Below are 14,966 nucleotides of genomic sequence, written 5' to 3' on the forward strand. Positions count from 1 at the left end.
CATGCATCTTTAGCCTTTGTGCAGTGAGCAACCCGTTGCTGTTCTTCATCAGAAATTGCACCACGAATAGAAATCAGGACTCTCTGATTGCTCGGATTGTCAGCACTTTCTGTATGTTCTTCAATGGCTTGCCAGCCTTTTGGATCAGAAGCTCTCAGAAACGCCCTCATTTTGATCTTCCAATACAGGTAGTTACTCCCGTCAAAGGTAGGAGCATGATGCAGGTTCTGACCACGAGCTAACTCTGCTGGCTTTGGAAGAGGTTGAGTAAAAGTGGACCAAAATGCCATGAAAGCGCTATCCCCGTCTTCGCCGGATTCGGGTTCTTCGGGTTCTTGCTCCGACCCGCTTTCATCATCCCAAGTTACAGTGTAGACTTTCTTTCGATTCTTTTTCGAAGGACATTCAAGGGCAATATGGCCAAACCCTTGACATTCATAGCACTTGACCCCTTGCCCCTTTACAATCTTCTTTTCAGTTTTAGGAGCAAGTTTTGGTGGAAAGGTTTTGGGTTTTTCATTACTCTTGTCTTTTGAAATAGGGTCTCTAAAATTAGGCTTCTTTTTCTTCAAAATTTTTTTAAACTGTTTAGTAAACATAGCCGTCATCTCAGACTCTAAATCAAATTCAGTTTTCGGAGTTTTTGCAGTCTCATGAGCACTAGTGAAAGCCACACTATCTTTTTGTTTTTTCTTTGAAATCTGGTGCGCTTCATAAGTCTGCAAGTTTCCAACCAACTGATCAAGCTTGAGGGTATCAACATTCTGAGCCTCCTCAATGGCTGTCACTTTTGATTGGAACCTCTCGGGTAATGACCTCAAAATTTTTCCAACAACTTTAGCTTCTGGGATTTTTTCACGGAGTGTGAAACAGGAATTCACGATATCACTAAGTTTTGCATAGAAATCATCAAACGTCTCATCATCGCGCATAAAAAGAGTTTCAAAGGCGGATGTGAGACATTGAAGTTTTGACCTTTTGACAGAAGTAGTTCCTTCGTGAATCGTTTCAAGAATGTTCCAAGCCTCTTTTATTACCTCACACGTGCAGATACGACGAAATTCTTCAGGTGTGACGGAGCAAAACAGGGAATTGAGAGCCTTACTGTTCCAACTCGAGTTTTGGTAATCAGTTGTGTCCCATTTATCAAGGGTTTTAGGAATATCAACACCATCAATGGTGACAGTAGGTTCACTCCACCCATAGATCACGCAGTGCCAAACTTTCTCATCGATGGATTTTAAAAACGCTCTCATACGAGCTTTCCAATAAGAATAGTTTGTACCATCGAGTAAAGGAGGTCTATGGGTCGAGTTACCTTCACGAATAGAATCCATATCACTAATCACACAAAATCACACTCCTATAGTTTTGATAAAAACAAAGAGTTACCTGCTCTGATACCAATTGAAATTCCTAAGTGATTCGTGATTAGATCAAGATTAAAATATTTCAAATCCCAAATATTCAAAACACGCAATCTAAATCATCAAGCACTTACGAAAGTGATTTAGATTGTTGTTTTTTTCAATAAACAATAAATCGACACAAACGATTTTTACGTGGAAAAAACCACAATTGAAGGACCTTCAATTCTAATCAAAAACCACGGGCGAAACGCCACTAATCAATTCACTACTGAAGAAAGAAACATTACAAAGATAACACAAAATTACCCAACTCAGTCAATTTGTCTTCGAATCTTCTGTAACTCTTTCACCACGCCTTCGTCTTGGAACTGATCAATCCTGAAGTTGAATCCACAACTTCACTTGTCGAATTAACGACTATGTACAGAATCAAACGCCTTTTGAAACTCTACGTTTGAATCTTCGGAATCCACCGAAGAATAACACTCTTGTATGTATACGAACAATCTCCTTGATAGGTGCTTCTCAATTCATGAGTTGAATACTCATTCAATTTTATCAAGGAAAACTCACAAAAATCTCCAGAAGAAACCTCAAACAAAACCCTAAAAAACCTTAAACAAGATCTTGGAGAAGTAATCCTAAACCTGACCCAACACGTGAATTTGTAGAGCTGAGTTCATGTGGTCTGCTCGAGCGTGGGAATTCTCGCTCGAGCGGAGACTTCAAAATTGTGTGATTCATATTGGTATCAGAGCTTGCAATCCCCGCTCGAGCGTCACTTTCCCTGCTCGAGCGAGGAGAACAAAATTGGAAAATCTGGAAAACTGGATCTTGTTACAACCTTGGTTTTGATCCATGGAATTTGACAACAAAGGGTCCTAACAATATCACGTCAAGCTAAAAGTCATCTTCTTTTTTTTGGTAACAGGGGTATCTAGGGTTTTTCCCCAACCAATCTCCGGGTACATGCAGTTCCTGTCCCACACATACATACTAATTACTGGAAACAGATGCTGGAGTGGGCCAAGTAGGTTCATGGGATTCGAAATCATTGTGACTTTTGTTTTGCTCAATTTGCCAATTGGCTAATCCCCTGGGGTTTAGAGTCACCCTTCTATTTGTCTATTTACCCACTACATGTAAACAAGCTGATAATTCTTTCCTCATTAATTGATATCCATTTCAAATTCTCTTCACTACAATCTTTGTCTCACGAGAACTAGCCAAAATTTGTGAATTATGAACAACTTTCTCGATCAATTCCACAAAAAGCTTATCTTCCAACACCAAAATATAAAAAATTAAAAAATTAAACTATTCTTCGGAAACAAAATACTGAATTATAAAACAATTGTCATACATCACTGGACAAGTCACAACAATTTTTCACATCACAAAAGCATTTGTCAATTCAATTAGAACAATAGATTAGATGAAGCGAAACACATGTTGTTTGTGAATAAGGAAAACATTTTCTTTTTTGTACAAACTATGAACAACATGTAACAGTGGCAAAACATTTTCTGAGACTGGGTTTCTACTTTCATCAATATCTGCTTCGATTTGTTCGTTTATTTTTGGGAAGTGGTTTGTGTAGCATTTTCTGAGCTAAGCATTTCCTTTAAAAAAATTTACTAGGATAGACTGGAAAGAGCATTTTTATTTTTTTTTATTTTTGAATAATATGGTTAAGTTGTTGTTGTTGTTGTTGTTTTTTTTTTTTTTTTTTTTTGCAGCCTCTCTTGGTAAAATAAGCTAACCTAAACTTATGGATTGTCAAATACGTCTTACAAGTCACCTGATAATCTTTCTTTCGCTTTTTTCTTCCTCTTTTCGAATAATATGGTTTACCGATGCTATGCGACCAACAGCTCATCCAACAGTAATACTAACATGAAATTTTTCATTAGGGAATTATAGCCCAGTGGGCTTTAGCAATTTTTTTTTTACAAATACATGAAAATGTTTAGAATTTTAATTATTAATGTTTATAAGTTTACCACTTACGTGTAATCTTTTTTCTAATTGGGGAGAATACATCCCTACTATACATATACTGGATTAGTAATTGGTGAAATACCAAGAAAACTACACAAAATTTCAATGGACTATTGAAGCTATTAGTGTGATTGATCAAACAAGCGAAATTGAGATGAAAATGAGGGCAGTGGGCATTTCAAATCCGCACAACGCAAGGCAAGGAAAACAAGTCTGAAAGGGCTAGCTAAGACAAGGCAACTATAGCTAAAGGCAAGCGAGGATGAAGAGAGGGAAGAGAAAGAATCCCTGCCTGCCCTGCAGCTAATCGAAGGAGTGAAGAAAGCAACAATTAGCGCAGCCGTTTTCTAGCTACCCAAGCGAAACTTGTTTCCAGCTGACCCCTTGAATTACAAAAATATGGAGGGGTGCAAGTCTACAGTTTTTTATTTGCACCCCACCACATAATAACTTGCACCGCACATGTTTTTATAATTTTTTTTTCTATATCCCACTGCACTGTAATTCTCCCTTTTTAATTTTGCACTGAATTTTTATTTTCCCTTTTTCTTTTTCCATACTTTTCGCCATCAACCTCTGGTCGGTTAGTCTAGCAAAACAATAAATTGAATAATTAACACAAAAAAAAAAAAAAAAAACTCAATTAGTAGATATTAATGTGTGTTTGAGATGGAAAAGATTAGGTATATACTTAACCTTTGGCATAGTGCACAAAGTGGTTGTCTCGTGACTTGAACCCATAATCTCAAAGTTACTAGGCCAAGAATTTACCATTAAACCAATAGCCACCCCCTCCCAAACAAATATTATAAATAAAAAAATAGATAGTAGAAAATAAATTAGAGTTGAGAACATAATAACTTGTGAAAATCTAGGAGTTGCGTTGTCACTGTCCTAAAATTGGTTTTCTTTCCCTCATGAAGGTATTAACGAAGTGAAATAATTTCAAGAAAGTGACAGAATTAAATGGGTAATTAAAACAATGTTTGGAACACAATAATTGGAATAATAATATTTTATTTTTATTAAAAATATTCTAACAGCCTACCAATTTGATTTCTAAATTCTTGTATTCATTGGTGTTCTCGAAAGAGAATCTTGAAAAAGAACTTGATCAGCATGATTGACATTTTTTTTTTCTTTTCAGTCGACTTAACTTAGATCAATAGCATGATGAACCAAAAGGTTTCTAGGACCTATTATTAAGAATTGTGAATTACAATTCTCATTAACAACATTAATCAACATGGCAACCGAGATCAGAGCCTCCTTCTCTGAGCTGTGTAAGCTCTGTTTCCAAGATTGCCTCTTCCTAGTTGTTGCTTACCAAAAATCCTCCAAAGAACATGATCAACATGTCCATAGTACCATCTCCTCCATCTCTTGCAGAATACAAGAGACCATATGATGATTCCCAACCCAACCGCAAATTCAATTTCAGCGCTTATGATATTCCAATCAATCTCAAGCCCAGAATTCAAATGTTTATTTACTTCAAATGTTGGTAGTGACAAGCCTTCATCTATGCAGCTTGCCTTTAACGGAGGCCCGCATAAGCCTTTATTCCCTTGGAATGAAGCTACTGTGAATGTTTGGATTTGGTTGCCTCCCCTCTAGTTGATTGAATGAGAGGTTCAAGACTAAAAAGAAAGTGAGGCTTGCAAGCTGTAGAGGGATCTCCCCTATCAGGTTGTTAAGTGAGAGGTCGAGCGATTCAAGTTGTTTCAAGTTTCCCAATGTTGAAGGGACTTGACCTGTGAAGCCATTTTGCGATAAGTTGAGAACATAAAGAGATTTGAGGTCTCCAATCTCCTTCGGTATCACCCCTTGGAAATTGTTGCATGAGAAGTCGATGCTGGTGATGACATTCAAAATTGTCACAAGCTTCATCTGTAAACTTTTGTTTCTCACTGTTACCACGTCTTGGTAGTAAAAATGGTTTAGTGATAAGAATTCAAAGTGTAGGTGATTAAGCTTGGATGATGCTTCTTCTTCATTGGCCATCATTGTCTTCCAGTTGAAGAAAAATTGTGGTAGCAGCTTCCCACTAAAATTGTTGGAAGCAAGGTCAATAATTTGAAGCATTGGCCATACGGGTTTGATTGCTGGACATCCTATGGATCCATGAAATTTGTTGGATCGCAATACAAGAACCTGTATACTGGTTGAGTTCATCAACCAGCAGGGAAAGGTACTACTTATCAGATTGTTCCCAAGGTTCAAAACCTCTAGCATTGTGCAGTTAGCCAGAGATTCTGGAACCTCCCTTTCTAAGTGATTGTCACTAAGGTCTAAGGTTTGTAAACCACAATTTTCTGGAAATGTCATTGGAATGCTGCCACGTAGATTGTTTTTACTTAAATTTAGCACCCCGAGTGTGTCATTCTGTCCACTGGAATTCCTTTCAATTAAACATCGCGGTATTGTACCACTAAAAGAATTGTTAGACAAGTCGAGCACTTCAAGGTAAGTAGCATTGCACATTGATTCGGGGATAATTCCAGTGAGGTTATTATCTGAAAGAGAGATAAAATAAACAGAGGAGATGAAATTGCCAATATCGGTAGGGATGGAAGAGGAAAATCTATTGCTCGAGTAATCCACATAGAAAATGCATCTCAATGGTACTGGGATTTTCCCAAGGAGCTGGTTAGAATGCAGGTCAAGGACATCGAGACTACAAATTTCATAGGGTTCTTGAATCTCCACAAGGAAATTATGGGAAAGATTCAAGTAAAGAAGACTGCCATTACCAACTTCCCAAATCCAATTAGGTATTTTCCCATAAATTTGGTTGTTAGAAAGGTCCAAGTGAAACATTAGTGATTGGTTCCTTAGATCAGGAAAACTTTGCAACTTGCAAGAAGCCAGTCCTAATGAGTAAATCTTGGGGAACAAAGGCAGGCTAGAGTAACTTCCATTTCTTTCGATTGAGAAACTATTGTATGAAAGGTCGAGCCTTCTAAGTTGATGGAGGGTCTGGATCATTTCTAGTTGCATAATGCCACTGAAGTTGTTGGAAGAAAGATCGAGGACAGTTAAGCTTCTAAGCTCAAAAGCTGACATGGAAACAGACCCTTCTAATTTGTGGCTACTCATGTCGAGGAAAGCCAAGGAAGAGGAAGATGCATTTGGAAATTCAGCAATTTGACCTTCAAACTGGTTAAAGGGAAGATCGATTATTTGCAGTGATGAGAGTGTAAACAGAGACAATGGAATATTCCCTTTAAATGAATTGTGGCGTAGATTGATATCTACAAGATTCCTAAGGCCTTCAAAGTGGGTGAAAGGAATACGACCTGATAAATCATTATGAGAGAGGTCTATGTCGAAAAAGATTTTTCGAAAATGAAGGGATTGGACCAGTGAACATGTTAAATGGCAAATCCAAATTGCCAAGTTGGGTAAGGTTTACCAAAGAATTTGGAATTGGTCCGGTGAAATTGCAACTTCCAAGAATTAGTATAGACAACCCCTCAAGATTACCAACAGAATTTGGTAATTTCCATGAAAAGTTTGTGTAGCCAAGTAAAAGGGTATGAAAAGAGGTTTTCTGAGGAAATTCAGGCAAAGGGCCTTCAAGTAATCCATTGTCTGACATGTCAAGAGTTTGTAGTGTTGGTACCTTGATGATCTTTTCTGGTAATGTTCCAAACAACTGACAATTTCTAAGACGTAAAGAAGTCAAATTTGAGAAATTCACAATGAATTCTGGGATAGGGCCAGACAAATTGTTGTCACTTAATTGAATTACTGAGAGAGACCGGAGCGTCTGGAGGGAGGGGTGAAGAGGGCCCGAAAGATCACAGTTGGACAAGCTCAGCACTCTCAAATTTGGCAGTGACAATGAAATGGTCTGGCACCAATCATCTCCTTGAGCTGAAATTTTCGTGCCATCAAGATAGAGTTCTGTGAGCTTTGTAAGGTTCCTGACAAGGATTCTTAGACTTGGATTCTCAAGTTTTAGTCTAAGACTTCCAAGGAAGTAAAATGTAGATAGATCGAGTGTAATTAGCCTTGTCAAGCTAGAAAACTCTAGGGGAATTTGACCAACAAAGCATGAGTTAGAGAAGTTGACATGAACTAACCTAACAAGCTTTCCCAACCCAGATGGAATTTGAGCAGCATTGGAGGAGTTGTTGGCCAAATTCAAGCTCTGAAGATATTGGAGATCAAAGAGATTGCTCGTGTTGCCAATCCCACCTGATATTGATTCGCTACTGAGGTCAAGACCGGTAACATGGCTATCATTGCATGTCACACCAGCCCAAGAACAGCAATCAGTACTTGAATTCCATGACGTGAGTTTGGACTTGAGCTTGGAGGAGGAAATATAAGTGTCGAATGTGAGGCCTTGCTTCAATTTGAGCAATGTCAATAGTTCATGGTCAAGGCATTGGCTGGGAACAAGATCTAAATTTATTGAAAGTGTGATGAACAAGAAAAGCCATGTGGAGAGTGAGATGTTCATCGAAGGTGGATGCAAGAGGCTCTGGCAAGGTTGAACAAAGAGCTGTGAATATTTTGGCATTGATGTGTGGTTGTCACGACCCGAACCCGCCCCCATGGGTTAAGGACGTAACCGGCCAGTAATCATGAGATTACCTACGGCCTCAAACCAAACCAAATGTATTTTAACAGAGTTAATGCGGGCCAAACGGAAGCAATTTAAAACTTTGTCCATAGAGCCGTGCTTATATGCACATCATAACATTCCAGACATACATATGTTAATAACTCACAACAGAAACTGTAATGACATAAGATTCTATACAGACAGGATCATCCAAACTAAGTCAACCCATGAAAGCTATATACAGACGGATTCAAAACTTCGCCAACCTGACAAAATGTAAATACATAACAAAAGGGCGAAGACGGGTCTCGTGCGTGAGACACGAGGGCTGACTCTCTCAAAATCTTAGTTGTTCCATACAGACTTCACTGAGGCTGGGTCTGGACCTCTCTTGGCTCACCTACAAACACATGAATGAGCGTGACCGAAAGCCCAGTGAATAATATCAAATCAATTACAGAAGTTACCTAACAATGTAGAACAACATGTTCCAAACGGCCTTGGGCCCAATTCATATTTCTATTTAACAGATATATAACTATACGAAATTCAAATCAAGTGACTGTAGTTCAAAACATTCTGGCCTTTGGCCCATTCAGATTTCCATTCATGTCAAAACGGCCTTCGGCCCATTCATTTCTGTCAAAACGGCCTTCGGCCCATACATTTCTGTCAAAACGGCCTTCGGCCCATTCAGTTCTGTCAAAATGACCTTTGGTCCATTCATTCACATCAAAACGACATTTGGTCCATTCATTTATATCAAAACGACCTTTGGTCCATTCATTTACTTCAAAACGACCTTTGGTCCATTCATTTACATCAAAACGACCTTTGGTCCATTCATTTACATCAAAACGACCTTTGGTCCATTCATTTATATCAAAACGACCTTTGGTCCATTCATTTACATCAAAACGACCTTTGGTCCATTCATTTACATCAAAACGACCTTTGGTCCATTCATTTACATCAAAACGACCTTTGGTCCATTCATTTACATCAAAACGACCTTTGGTCCATTCATTTATATCAAAACGACCTTTGGTCCATTCATTTATATCAAAACAACCTTTGGTCCATTCATTTACATCAAAACGACCTTTGGTCCATTCATTTATATCAAAACGACCTTTGGTCCATTCATTTACATCAAAACGACCTTTGGTCCATTCATTTATATCAAAACGACCTTTGGTCCATTCATTTATTCCTGTCAGACTTTTGTCCACAATCCCAATTAACAACTCATAACGTTTATAAGGGAATAAACAATTGGACATTGACAAGTTTTCAAATATTGATATTACTCACAGTGATCAGCTTGTGGATTTGCCCTGGAGCTTGACCCTACACGTTTCATGAACACAAAAGGGTCATTAACAGTTCAATCCGTTCTTTAATTCACATATTCCTCTTTAGGCTTTATTATTATCTCATTAACTCATTTACAATGCTTAACATATGCCTAAGAGTGCTTGCAAGTGAAAGAGAACGGAAAACAGAACACAAAATGCAAAAACAGGATTTCAGAAAATAGGGTCCCCGCTCGAGCGTGGACTTCCCCGCTCGAGCGGACCCAATGGGTCTGCAAAAGTGCTGGATGTATCAAAAATACGCTCGAGCGTGAACTCGGGAGCTCGAGCGGAATGCTTGTCTACTTAGCTCCCCGCTCGAGCGTGAAATACCCCGCTCGAGCGGACACTAAGCCTGCAGAAAATGCTGGGAGCTCGAATTCCCCGCTCGAGCGGCACTACCCCCGCTCGAGCGGACGTCAAAAATTTTGGGTTTTTCCAGAACACTTTCTTGAGTTCAATTTCAACATCCCAACCACATTCTTGCATATAATGGCTCCAATTTCACATATATTCGTACTAACATGATAAAAACACCAAAACACATCATTATGGAGCTTAATTTCAAGGATCAAACACTTGCATGTCTCAAATTGACACCAAACTCAATTTTATAATACACATTCATGCACTCAAAGCTCCTATCTTTAATTATTCAACATGCATGCTAATCTTGACTTCATTTCCATTCCAAATAATGCAAATGGTGTTCATTCTCATGGAACACAACAAAAACATGCTTGCATGCATGATTCAACACTCATATTTCCATATTCAACTTAATACATGCATGATTATGCAAAATCATGGTGATCTTACACATACATGTGCACATTAGCTTCAAATTCATCAATTATAGCACAGCTCTTATTCTTGATCACCAATAAATCTTTAATTCACAAAATCACAAGTTCAATCTCATGAATTTACTCACCTAGGAACCTTAAACACCCAAGCTCTAGCCAAATCTTGAGCTAAATCCCCAATTTCCCAAGCTTGAGCCAAAAATTACACAATTCTCTCCTTCTCTCTCTCTATAGCCGGCTCTCTCTCTATTTTGAGTCCCAAATTCAGCCAAATGAAATGAAGAAGAGAGGATGGAGAGTGTAGTGACTTAACAACAAAACCCACTAAGGCCAATATAATATTAATAAGGTAATTGGGCTCTAATTCATCAATTTAATCAGTTTAAATTGACCAAAATCAATTTTCAATTAAATTTTGCCGTAGGCTCTAAAAATTATGCCAACCACAATGGCGTAATCAATTTCGAGTTCTGTGGCCGATGAGGCCCTCAATTTAATTCCAAAGCAGATTATTCAAACAGATATTCCTACGGTGGACAGATAGAATTCTAGAATCACATGTATTCACATAATTGGCACACAAAATTATATCAAACGTATAATCACATCATATTAAGGACCAATTAACATATTACGGAACAGGGGTATTACAGTGGTGGTGGTGCTATAAATTTTGAAACTACTTGGGGAGAATTTTGAAAGAGTAATTGTATTCACACGACATGCTTATGACTAAAGATTTACTTGGAGTTATGAAATCTTCATTCCAGACTCTGTATTCTTCATTTGACATAAATTTTGATGTGATGTTTGAGTTTAAATCTTACTTTTACAAATGTAATTTTTCTTCCCTTATTTCATTCCTATCAATTATAAAAATAAAAATAAAAATTTAATTCTTTGTTTGGATTTTAAATTTATGTAAGAATTTTTTGAGAGAAAAATGAAATAGATTTGTTAATAAAATTGAGAAATTTTTTTATTTTTATTTTTTTTCTTTGTAAATTTTCTCTCAAATGTAATATCCAAACATAACCTCAAATTGTTATTTGACTACTAATGTATAACTTTGTGAGACATTGATACTTTGAGCGATTGTGGATTATATTAGATGATATGTTTTGTTAATCATATGATTTCAGTGTACTGTGGTTAGAAATGTGAGGGAATTAATTAATACAAATGTTATGAATCATAAAAATATATTTTGAAATTTATCTTGAATTGAGTTGTATGGTGAGCTTTAAAATTGGTGTAATATGAATTTTATCTAAAATAATTATAACCCATAGATGTGTTTTTTTAATTTTTAGAATATATATATATATATATATTCTAAATTTATAATGCCATAGATTTGTCCTTCGATAGAAGGAATTGGAAGCCATTGGATTGAAGGCATTTAGATCCTCTAGAGTTTCATTCTCTGGAGTTTCTTTCAATTATTCAAAATGATGTCATTTTGTTGATGAAGAAAAAAAAAAGAGAAAGAAATAAACAGAGCAACAAGCAACGCCCTTCCAACTTTGTCATGTATGACAATTCAATTGGAATTTGCACAGCAACATTTGCATTTGACAAACTCAGATATAGACCAGTGACATGACCTACTTTGTTGCAAGTCATCTCCTTCCAACCACAACAATCGTTTGTTTGAGTCCAATTTAGCTACTTGACAGAAAATGCTGAATTGAATGTGAGGCTGTTCTTCAATTGCAGCAACAATGAGCTCTGATCATTGAGTTTGAGGCATTGGCTGTGTACTGGAACAATACAAATGCAAAAGATCAAGAAAATAGTGATAGAGAAAAGCCAAGCAAAGAATGCAATTCTGATGTTTAAGGGTATTGTGAAGCACAAGCACAACAATGGAATTGAAATGAATTGCTCAAGTTGGGAGTGGTGGCTTCTTTACTGAGTCTATTCTTCTAGTAAAAAGCCACTTGCAAAATCTAGAGGCTAGTGTTCCAATTTTTCTCCTTCAGTTGGTGCAGTTCCTTTGACTGTTTGGCAAAATAGCATCACCTTTCCTTTGTCATGGGATGATAATCTAAAAGGTACTCTTTTTGGATATTTTGTCTAGAGATTTCTCTCTAGACCCATTCCCAATGACTAGGTATATCATTTGGTCATTTAATTCATAGGATTTAATACAAGAAATTTTAAAAATTCTTACAATCAAAAGTTCTAATTTTTTAAAATTGTGATATTCTAAGGTCACGTTTTAATATTTGGACGAAATTCAAAACAAAAACACTAGAGATTCTAAAAACTCTATCGAAAGTTTTACTAAATGTCTCACATGGGTGTAGGACCTATATGAGACTCGCATTGTGTGAGTCTCACACCCATGTGAGACATTTGGTAAAAACTTTAATAGAATTTTTGGGTCTCTAACATTAATCAATTCAAAAAATCTAATCCACTACTGTTCTTGAGTTGATTCAGGTACACTACCCCTCAGCAAAGGTGCTAAAAGTTTTGGAAAGACTAGCAATAATACACAATAAGGGCTTGTTTGTTTGGCCATGGGAGTGGATTGGGTATGAGATGGGGTCCACCAATGACATGTTTGGTTTGGGCATACACTAGAGGATTAAGACTCTAGGTGGAATATTAATCTCCTACATGGGTGGATTAGCCTGGTTAGATTTTGGGTGGGATTAAGAAAATAATGAGTAGATTGAGTTTATTTTATATAAAAATGTTATTTTTTAAAATTTTATTTTTATCTTTATCAAATGCACCTGTTTATTTTAATATTTTGTTTAGTTTTTTTTTTAATATAGATATAATTTTTTATTTGTTTTATATAAAAATAATTTAACAATCCAATCGCTAATCATCTCCAATACTATCATCAAAACAAACACATTTTTACTTAGTCCTTTCATTAATAATCCTCGCATTAACAATCTCTTCACTAACTATTCTGTCACTAACAATCTTATCCAATCTAATCCGTCAAACAAACATGGCATAAGGAAAGTAGAGATCTCCATTTCAATTTATATGATTGTAATATATTAATAAATTTTAAATCAATGATTACTAGGTCAATATGAATTTAAAATCTACTACCTTAACTACTTTTGAAATATAGCAACCTACTCTGGCTGTTTCAGTAAAGGCCACGAAAATTTTCCACATACTCTGTTTTTACTATTTGTTTCTTCTATTTTACCTAATAGTTGGCAATTATGTTTGATAAAATTCCTTTTAGCTGCAACTTTATTCGGTTTTATGTTTCAATGTGGCTGTGAGTATTTAGATGCAAATTCAATCAGAATTATGGTTGTGTAGAGGAGTTTGTACTAACATTCCATATCTTTAGTCTTACTTGTTTGTCACTTCGCTGACTATGTACGGTCATTTGTTCACCCGAAACAGTGAAGTGGAACTTCCAATATTTCAACCTGCATTCAGAACTTCTGGAAAACTTGTTTTACCGCTCAAGAGGTGAAGTGTGCGCTCGAGCGGTTGGCCTATATGATTTGCACCACCATTACTCACACTGCTCAAGCGGGCAAGTGGTGGCTCGAGCGGTCAACACAACTCTATTTGTTATAAAATATGCCGTTTGTTCGTTTTAGGGTTTAACATGTCCAGATTCACAGAGAAGAAAAATACAAAGTGTTCTACTTTAAAAGGTGTTTTTATATAAGTTTCCTTGATGTATAGAAGGTAATCGATTGATTAATGAACTACAGAGTGTCAAACATCAATTGTTGGTTTTTTTATTTTTTTATATATTAAGAGAGAGGTGTTCTTCGGTAGATTCTGGAGAACTTGGACCTAAAACTTTTACATTATCTTTGATCACTTTCCTACATTGGCCCCTAAAGTTTATTTTTTTTCTCAATTGGGCCATTTATGTTTAAGTTTTTCTCATTTTACTCCTAAAACTAACTTATGTTCAAAATTAAATAGAAAATGTTACGATAACAATCACATAACATAAAAAATCTATTATTATATTCATATTTGAGTTTATGTCAAATGTGTGAGTTATATATAACAAAATATTTTTATGTCACGTGACTATCAATGTGTCATTTTCTGTTTAATTTTAACAAAAAATAGATTTAGGAGTAAATTGGAAAAAACTTGAAACATGAAGGGTCAAAGTGAGAAAAAATAAACTTTAAGGTCCAAAGTGGGAAAGTGACAAAAAATAAAGGGGGCAAAGTGTAATTTATCCATGTATTTTTGTAATATATCTTATATATTTCCGTGATAAATGTTACTTAATTTTTTAGTAGAATTACGATAATTTGTAATTCAAAAATAAAATTGCACATTTTTGTAGTAATATTACATATATTTATGGTAATGTTACACTTTTTATGATAAAATGTAACTTTAATTATGAAATATAAATTATCATAACTTCACCAAAATTGCGTAATATTTATTACAAAAATAAGCAACAAGTTACACATTATTTGCTATTAATTATCAAAAGATACTGCCAACTATGGTCTTTAAACAACAATGATTAACTGCCATGTGGTTGCTATAGTAAGCAGGAAAATGCTAGGAAAATAAGTAGGAAGATGTTAAGAAAATGAGTAAAACATAAGCCATTGAAGACACTGATGGCTTGAAAAGGTTTGTTAATGAGGTTAGCTTTTTTTAGTTTTTCGTTGTGTTTGGAAATATTTTTGAAAAACTTTTGATGTATCACTTATTTGATGGCTTTTTGACTATGAACAGAAGTTGATTTTTTCTTATGATGTTATTAATTGGCGCAAGATTTGGTTGAATGGACTCGACAAGAAATTGCTAGGAAAATAAGTAAAGTCCAGAACCATGGAAGACGTTAAATACTTACTACAACTAGAAATTTAATATAACA

General features: G+C 35.9%; 1 protein-coding gene across 1 annotated transcript in view; it reads right to left on the minus strand.

The window, feature by feature from the left end:
- Window positions 1-4,630: 4,630 nt before the first annotated feature.
- Window positions 4,631-14,966, minus strand: part of LOC145800294 (receptor-like protein 6) — a 33,108-nt gene continuing 22,772 nt past the window's right edge. Inside the window, exons 6-8 of the mRNA XM_082889949.1 lie at window positions 6,768-7,784; window positions 5,034-6,670; window positions 4,631-4,984 (exon numbers count right to left, since the gene is read on the minus strand). Of these exons, the coding sequence (XP_082746075.1) occupies window positions 4,631-4,984; window positions 5,034-6,670; window positions 6,768-7,784 (3,008 nt within the window). The remainder of the gene's footprint in view (window positions 4,985-5,033; window positions 6,671-6,767; window positions 7,785-14,966) is intronic.

This window comes from Camellia sinensis, chromosome 10, assembly GCF_055761805.1.
Source record: "Camellia sinensis isolate YWXY chromosome 10, ASM5576180v1, whole genome shotgun sequence".
Taxonomy (NCBI): Eukaryota; Viridiplantae; Streptophyta; class Magnoliopsida; order Ericales; family Theaceae; genus Camellia; species Camellia sinensis.